Consider the following 9,147-nt stretch of genomic DNA (forward strand, 5'->3'; position numbering starts at 1 on the left):
CGGGGACGGGGACGACGCGGGACGGGCCGGGACGGGGCGCCGGTGACGACAGGGACGACGGGGACGGGGATGACGGGGCGGCGACGACGGGGACGGGGCGGCGACGAGGGATATGGAGACGAGGGCTGCGGGCGACGGGTCCCCCCTTTAGTACCGGTTGGTGCCACCACCCGGTACTAAAGGTGGTGCACTGGCGCAGGTGCGGTGCGGCAAGTTTAGTCACACCTCGCTAGCCGAGGGGCGTCCGCATTGGTTTATAACCCCCCGTGTGGTAGCTCTCTCGAGCTCCTCACCAAAGCAGGCCTACTGGGCCTACATGTTCTGTGCTGCCCTGTGGGCCTACTGGGCCTTTGCGGGCCTGCATCCTGGCCCAACAACAGTTGGGTTTCTAGTCGTATGCAGGCTGCTTTGGCCCAGTAGGCGGGCTTTTTTTATTTTTTTTGCTTTATTTATTTTTGATTTGTTTTTATGTGTATTTAGAGTTTCTTTGTGAATATTTTTGCTTTAGGTACAAAAAATTACAAACTTTTTGTTAGTGCCCGTAGTTTTCAAATTTGAATAGTTCAAATTTTGAATTATTTCAAATTAGTGTGAATCACTAGTTTGTGAATAACTTAACTTTAAAAATCAGTGTATTTAGAGTTTCTTTCTGAATATTTTTGCTTTAGGTACAAAAAATTACAAACTTTCTGTTAGTGCCCGTAGTTTTCAAATTTGAATAGTGTAAATTTTGAATTATTTGAAATTAGTGTGAATCACTAGTTTGTGAATAACTTAACTTTAAAAATTAGTAAAGGCATGAAAGAATTTGTTTGCACATAAAATTTCTTCGCGTTTCAAATGCCAAAACACATAACTACCCTAACTATTACAGAGATTCCCTCCTAGGTGTGAAACATAGAAGAAAGTGATGATAGTGAAGCCGATCACATCCCAGATCTTTGGGTGTGAAACTTTTTCTTCGCGCGTGTCCCTTTGCGCCATAACCATGGAAAATCTTCATCATTTAACGGGATGCTTGGGTCAATATTCATTGTGAATGGAGCAATTTCATCAAACTTATCATAATCTTCTGACATGTATGTCTTGTCATCCACTCCCATGATGTTTCTCTTCCCAGAAAGAACTATGTGCCGCTTTGGCTCATCGTACGATGCATTCGCTTCCTTATCTTTTCTTTTTCTTGGCTTGGTAGACATGTCCTTCACATAGAAAACCTGTGCCACATCATTGGCTAGGACGAATGGTTCGTCTGCATACGCAAGATTGTTGAGATCCACTATTGTCATTCCATACTGCGGGTCTTCCGTTACCCCGCCTCGTGTCATATTGACCCATTTGCACCGAAACAAAGGGACCTTCAAACCAGGTCGATAATCAAGTTCCCATATGTCTTGTATATAACCATAATACATTTCCTTTCCCGTCTTGGTTTCTGCATCAAAGCGGACACCACTATTTTGGTTGGTGCTCTTCTTATCTTGGGCGATCATGTAAAATATATTACCATTTATCTCGTACCCTTTGAAAGTCATTATATTCGAAGATGGTAAATGGGACAGCAAGTACAAGTCATCTTCAATAGAGGTGTCATGCATGGTACGTGTCTGCAACCTGCTGGCGAAACTCCTCGTTTGTTCATGTGTAATCCAGTCATCAGACCGCTCTGGATGTTTGGAGCGTAGCAAATTCTTGTGTTCATCCATATACGGAGCCACCAAGGCGGAATTCTGTAGAACTGTGTAGTGTGCTTCAGTGAGAGAATGTCCGTCCATACATATTATTTGTTCCCCTCCTAGCGTGCCTTTTCCATCCAGTCTGTCCTTATGCCGCGATTCAGGAACACCAATCGGCTTAAGGTCAGGAATAAAGTCAATACAAAACTCAATGATCTCCTCATTTTCATGGCCCTTGGAGATGCTTCCTTCTGGCCTAGCACGGTAAGACTCCCATGAACCACTCAAAGGGGAACATATTTGTAGAAATACATGACCTAAAACGTTAATCTCTTCGCATAGGTGAACTAGGACGTGCGTCATGATGTTGAAGAAGGATGGTGGGAACACCAGCTCGAAACTGATAAGACATTGCACCAAATCATTCTCTAACCTTGGTATGATTTCTGGATCGATTACCTTCTGAGAGATTGCATTGAGAAATGCACATAGCTTCACAATGGCTAATCGAACATTTTCCGGTAGAAGCCCCCTCAATGCAACCAGAAGCAGTTGCGTCATAATCACGTGGCAGTCATGAGACTTTAGGTTCTGGAACTTTTTCTCTGCCATGTTTATTATTCCCTTTATATTCGACGAGAAGCCATACAGTACCTTAATACTATGCAGGCATTCAAAGAAGATTTCCTTCTCTTCTTTGGTAAGAGTGTAGCTTGCATGACCCTGATGTATGCCGTCTTTTCCGTGCATACGTTGCTGGTCCTCCCGTGCCTCAGGTGTATCTTTTGTCTTCCCATACACGCCCAAGAAGCCAAGCAGGGTCACACAAAGATTCTTCGTCACGTGCATCACGTCGATTGCGGAGCGGACCTCTAGGTCTTTCCAATAGGGCAGGTCCCAAAATATAGATTTTTTCTTCCACATGGGTGCACGTCCGTCAGCGTCATTCGGAACAGGTTGTCCACCAGGACCCTTACCAAAGACCACCCTCAAATCCTTGACCATATCATGTACATCAGCACCAGTACGGTGGCGAGGCTTCGTCCGGTGATCCGCCTCACCTTTGAAATGCTTGCCTTTCTTTCTTACGGGATGCCTGCTCGGAAGAAATCGACGATGTCCCAGGTACACATTCTTCTTAAAATTAACCAAATATATACTGTCGGTATCGTTCAAACAGTGCGTGCATGCGCGGTATCCCTTGTTTGTCTGTCCTGAAAGGTTACTGAGAGCAGACCAATCATTGATGGTCACGAACAGCAACGCCTTTAGGTCAAATTCTTCCCCCATGTGCTCATTCCACACACGTACACCTGTTCCATTCCACAATTGTAAGAGTTCTTCAACTAATGGCCTTAGGTACACATCAATGTCGTTGCCAGGTTGCTTAGGGCCTTGGATGAGCACTGGCATCATAATGAACTTCCGCTTCATGCACAACCAAGGAGGAAGGTTATACAAACATAGAGTCACAGGCCAGGTGCTATGGTTGCTGCTCTGCTCCCCAAAAGGATTAATGCCATCTGCGCTTAGACCAAACCATACGTTCCTTGCGTTATCTGCAAAATCCTTCCCGTACTTTCTTTCGATTTTTCTCCACTGCGACCCGTCAGCGGGTACTCTCAACTTTCCGTCTTTCTTACGGTCTTCTCTGTGCCATCGCATCGCCTTGGCATGCTCTTTGTTTTGGAACAAACGTTTCAACCGTGGTATTATAGGAGCATACCACATCACCTTGGCAGGAATCTTCTTCCTGGGGCGCTCGCCCTCGACATCACCAGGGTCATCGCGGCTGATCTTATAGCGCAATGCACCGCATACCGGGCAAGCGTTCAAATCCTCGTACTCACCGCGGTAGAGGATGCAATCATTAGGGCATGCATGTATCTTCTGCACCTCTAACCCTAGAGGGCAGACAACCTTCCTTGCTTCGTACGTACTCTCGGTCAATTCGTTGTCCTTTGGAAGCATATCCTTTATCATTACCAGCAACTTTCCAAATCCCTTGTCAGGTACACCATTCTCTGCCTTCTATTGCAGCAATTCCAGTGTGGTGCCCAGCTTTTTCTTGTCACCTACGCAATTCGGGTACAACAATTTTTTGTGATCCTCTAACATGCGCTGCAACTTCTTCTTCTCCAAACCACTTGCGCAGTTTCTCTTTGCATCGGCAATGACCCGACCTAGATCATCAACGGGCTCATCCGATGCCTCTTCTTCAGCTTCTTCCCGCATTGCCGGCTCAGCTTCTTCCCGCATTACCAGCTCAGCTTCTTCCCTCATTGTTGTATCATCATATTCAGGGAACCCATGGCCAAGATAGCTGTCGTCGTCCTCTTCTTCTTCATTGTCTTCCATCGTAACCCCTCTTTCTCCATGCTTGGTCCAAACATTATAGTGGGTTATGAAACTGGACTCAAACAGGTGGACGTGAATGGTTCTTGACGTAGAGTAATTGTGACCATTCTTACAGCCAGCACATGGACAATGCATAAAACCATCCGCTCGCTTGTTTGCCTCAGCCACAAGCAGAAAAGTACGCACGTCATTAATGAACTCCAGAGAGCATCGGTCATCGTACATCCATTGCCGGCTCATCTTCAATACACAGCACGGAAAACATCAAATTAATACAATACATAAAGTTCATACATAAAGATCATACAACACTTAAATGCAACAAACAAATAACTCTCTAGCTAAAGAATTTAAATGCAACAACAAATGCGATCAAGATCGCAACTAAGGTAACAATTGATCCAACAGCATAATGATACCAAGCCTCACTATGAATGGCATATTTTCTAATCTTTCTAATCTTCAAGCGCATTTTCTCCATCTTAATCTTGTGATCATTGACGACATCGGTAACATGCAACTTCAATTCCATCTTCTCCCCCTCAATTCTTTTCAATTTTCCTTCAAATCCTGGTTTTCTCTTTCAACTAAATTTAACCTCTCGACAATAGGGTCGGTTGGAATTTCCGGTTCAACTACCTCCTACATACAAATATCTATCTCAACTTGAAGGGCATAATTTGTCATAAACACGAAATGCAATAAATAGTTTTAAAAGAGAATATACCACATCCGAATCATAACCCGGACGAGGGCCGACGGGACGGATATCAAAACCATGGCACTATGTATAACAAACAACGTATGGGTAAGATAATTATACGAATAACTATATATCCAAATCACACAAACATCAATTTTTTATAAAACTTCATGAACAAGAGGCTCACCACAAGGTGGTGCCGGCAACGGGACGTTGCGAGCGATCGACGGTGGTTACGACAGAGATTTAGAAGGTACTAAGTAAACCACACCTACATATGCAAACTAAGTGTTATTTTTGACCTCAAATTGCATATAACTCAAATACTAGCACATATATATATATAATTCCTCCCAAATTACTAAACTCAAAAATCAATCACTATATAAAGCATTGCACGAGCTAATCTAGCAATGAGAGATGAAAGGAAAAAGTTGCTAATCTTTGTGATCATTTGAATGGATGGGGGCCTTCAAATCTTGGGCAAAATGTGTGATGAGCTTGAGAGGAAGAGGGAAAAAAACAGAGAGGAAAGGGGAAATGGGAAGAACAGATCGAGCTCGGGTGGACGAAGGGTCTATATAGGACGACCTTTAGTACCGGTTCATGATACAACCTGGTACTAAAGGTGCTGGAGGGGCCCCGGACTGACAACATTCTGCCACCGCTCATTTTAGTACCGGTTTGTGGCACGAACCGGTGCTAAAGGTTCGCCACGAACCAGTACTAATGGGAGCGGCCTGGCTAGCCGTTGGAACCGGCACTAATGTACACATTAGTGCCGGCTCAAATTCAAACCGGCACTAATGTGCTTCACGTTTGACCCTTTTTCTACTAGTGTAATTAGCCTGATCTTGTGAATGATCCATCTACCGGTCGTGACCTTATGTTCACAAGAAATATGTCGCAGCAACTGCAGAGCCTCTGGGTCTACCCCAGCATGTTCTATTCTAATGGGCAGTGATCATTGACGCAACAACTACCCCAGCATGTTCCAACGACTTCAAGCGGCGCTCTCTCTTCCTTTGGTGATCACATGGCAGAACAAGAAATCATCTTTAGTAATGGTCCATGTAATGTGGCCCATTAGCCGAATTGTAACTTGCCATCGTTTTTTTGACACCTTGACCGTAGAACAATAGTTCTACGGTAACTTGCCATCGTTGGTCAGAACTATGCCAAAAGGTGCTTTCGCCAAAAGAAAAAGAACTGGAGTAGTAGTGACTAACAAGGTGCTGGTAACAGCCAAGGTTGTTTGAATTAAAAATAGTCAATCAGTACTAAACAATCATACTACCAAACATGATTTATTTATTTTTGACCAATACCACACCACTCGTTTGGCTAACGAAACTAATACACTCTCACTAAAGCTAAATCACACGGCAGATTCGACGTCTGCAAGTGAATGATTAGTCACACGGTGTTGCTATACACACGACAAGATTACAGCCGATAGCTGCACGATCCAACGTGGAGGGCCAGCAGTGAGCGTGCACACAGGAGGTTATTTGTTTTTCTTTTTTTAGCTGATGCTAGTGCTGTTGGAGAGGAACATCGTTTGCAGATCGTGCGTAAAGTGTCGTCCCTGAAGCTTCCTTAGTCACATGATTGAGACAGAATCACAACCCACCACGCAACTTGAAAAGGAACTGGCCGACGCACGAACAAATGAATTAAATATGGAGGAACTACTTTCTGTCACGTCAAGAGTGTACTCCATTTCATCTGGACCAGGCGGCCCATTGGCAAACAGCCAACATATATGTTCCAATCAATACGCCTACGCTGTCCAAGGCCTAAACCTACATTTTACTGTTTTAGGTTGCACCATTTTTAAATCACTTCAAGAACATATATTATTAACTGTAAAATCGTTTTGTGGGCGTCATGACCTTTTGAGAAGAGTAGTTCAACTAATCAATCATAGTCAAGGAAATGTAATACCTGAGAGACCGAGATTCATTGCAAGGATGTACTTTTGCATACACTTCTTTTTGCATCTGTTTTTGGATCCCTGATTCGGGCTCTTCCTTCACTTCTTCTAGCTCTTTCTTGAAATCTTCCTTGAACACGCTGAAATATTGCTTACTTTTGTTCTCAACAGTTTCCTCAAGCTTTTGTATATCTTGCCCGAATTCTAACTTCAGCTCTTCCTTAGCTCTCTTGAAAGCTTCCTTGAACTCGCTTATCAGCTCTGTCTTTAGATCTTCCTTAATTTGTTTGTTTATCCGCTCTTTCGTGTGAACTTCCTCGCTTTTGTTCCTTTTCACCTTTTCCTGAAGCTTTTTAACCTTTTTCTCAAGGCTTTGTACTCGTTCATCTGTGTTCACTTTAACCTGTCAAAAGAAACAAATGCAACGGTGCACATAGTTCCTAATCAAATAGGTTGAGAATTCCAATTATGCATGTACTCCATCTCCATAAAGAATTTGAACAAACAAAGACTAGATCAATATGCCTAATTATTTCACCAAATCAGGTTTCGAATGTCACTGTGGTTGAATCAATATGCCTACCTGTATGATGTCTTTAAACTGGATTAGCACGTCACAGATGGAAGAAGGAAGGGCAACCGAAGACACTTCCAGAGGCGTCTCATCTCTTGTTATGCTTGTGTTTCTAAAAAAAGCAAGAACAAAATGAAGAACCAAACTAAGATTAATCAGATGTACGTGTGTGTGCATTCTGTTATGAAATAAGATGAACAACTCACCCGTCGTGCTCATGCTTTCTCTTCTTTCCCATGGCGACGTCCCTGTGACTACTGACCAAGCTAGCTAGGTGCTCTTCGTTCTCTCGTTAGAAATCGCAGCATATGAGAACGCAAGACATAGGAAATCAATAGGTTCTCTTTTGACATACCTCATAACTGTGTGAACCACCCAATGATCGGCTCTGAAGTTGTCTTCAACCTCTCGCTGGTGTGCCGCTCTGCCAAATCTAGTCGGCACCACACCGCGATCGACTCCTGAGGGTCGTCTCTGCGGCAGGCCGCACAGCGTCACCCTCCGCTCGCAGCCCCGTCGCCGCCGCCAGCCCCTCCCCTCCGGTTTGCCACTGCAGGTTTCTTTGCTGGGGAGTGAGGAGTGAAGTGGTTAGTGAGTGCTACTTTCTTTGCTGGGGAGCGAGGACTGAGGAGTGAAGTAGTGATATACCTCCTTCGTTTCAAATTACTCGTCGCAGAAATGGTTGTATCTAGAACTAAAATACATCTAGATATATCCATACCTGCGATAAGTAATTTGGAACGGAGGAAGTACTCACCTTTCCTATGACACAAGAGTATCAACAATCTCTTGTGAGCAAGCTCGGATGGCCGCGGACCGGTACTCAAATGACGGATCGAGGGACTGCGCGCTTGCCTCGGCTGCCGCTCGCGTCGGCGCTGGCCGTCGACGCCGGCCTTCCCCGCCCCGCCGGCCCCTTCCCACCCGCTTCCTCCGCCAGTGCGCCCCCCGTGGCGCGTCCCCCCTCCCCTGCTCGCCGCCTCTCCTGCTGCCGCCCTCGGACTGCTCTTGCTGGGCGGATCTGGCGGCTGAGGAGGACCTGGCCGAGGCTGCGGCGGCCGCGGCGGGCCTGCCTCGCCGTCCTTGCCGCTTTGGGGACCGTTTTGCCGAGTGCCTCGCCCCCGTGCTCGGGCTACCGTCCATGCCATTCGCTTCTTCCCCGCCCCGCCTTCCTCATCATAAAGTTTTCTAGGGATAGATGAGGGCGTCGGACAACACCAAAGGCCTGGCGCTGGCGGTCGCCTCCAGCGCCTTCATCGGCGCCGGCTTCATCCTCAAGAAGATCGGCCTCATGCGCGCCGGCAAGTGCGGCGTCCGCGCAGGTACCTCCGCCCCACTGTCTCTTCCTCTCTCTTCCCCCCTTGCCCGATTCCCGATCACAGCCGGCCGCTCCTCCACCGACCGGGTCCTCTGGTCTGCGCCGCGCCGCGCTGCCTCGGTCAATTTTGAATCTTGCGGCCGCTCCGACCTGGCCCGGCCAACTAACTCTTCGGATCTCGACGCCCCCTTCGATCCGTGGAACAATGGCGTCTGGATCGGGCCATGATCCCACACCCGAGATTTCAAAATGTACGGGCGGCCGTGATTGGGGCCGCGCGGCTGCGGCCTGTTCGTCAAAGTCAAACCTGTGCGCTGCGATTGTTGCCGTCTTCTAAACGCCAGCTACGCTCGTGCTGATTGGCAGCCAGTCATCTCCTAGTATCATGCTTCCATACGGGTCAATGAGAATCCTCCAGAAGATTAAAACACTACTACATCGAGAAATGGGGGTAGGATTAGAGAGACAGAGCCATCATGAGAAATGAAGTATGCTTATGCTCTGGAACATGATGTAGTCTATCTTTCTGTAAGTTGGATGGTGATTTTTCCAGCCCGGTCGATTCCAATGATGGATGGTGAT

The 9,147-nt window shown here is 46.3% G+C and overlaps 1 protein-coding gene across 5 annotated transcripts; it reads right to left on the reverse strand.

Moving 5' to 3' along the window:
• Positions 1–4,630: 4,630 nt before the first annotated feature.
• On the reverse strand, positions 4,631–7,812 carry LOC119331750. 5 transcript variants are annotated; one of them, XM_037604913.1, is made up of 4 exons: positions 7,454–7,812; positions 7,257–7,359; positions 6,685–7,076; positions 4,631–4,676 (listed from the first exon to the last, which is right to left on the reverse strand). In XM_037604913.1, exons 1-4 carry the CDS (start codon positions 7,483–7,485, stop codon positions 4,670–4,672), a joined length of 534 nt encoding a protein of 177 aa, XP_037460810.1. In that variant the 5' UTR covers positions 7,486–7,812; the 3' UTR covers positions 4,631–4,669. The 5 variants fall into 5 exon arrangements, with proteins under 5 accessions (XP_037460810.1, XP_037460809.1, XP_037460807.1 ...); XM_037604912.1 differs by lacking the exon at positions 4,631–4,676 and adding an exon at positions 4,963–5,008; XM_037604910.1 differs by lacking the exon at positions 4,631–4,676 and having other exon boundaries at positions 6,114–7,076; positions 7,454–7,517; positions 7,603–7,812.
• Between the last annotated feature and the right edge of the window lie 1,335 nt (positions 7,813–9,147).

Source organism: Triticum dicoccoides, chromosome 7A (genome assembly GCF_002162155.2).
Source record: "Triticum dicoccoides isolate Atlit2015 ecotype Zavitan chromosome 7A, WEW_v2.0, whole genome shotgun sequence".
NCBI lineage: Eukaryota > Viridiplantae > Streptophyta > Magnoliopsida > Poales > Poaceae > Triticum > Triticum dicoccoides.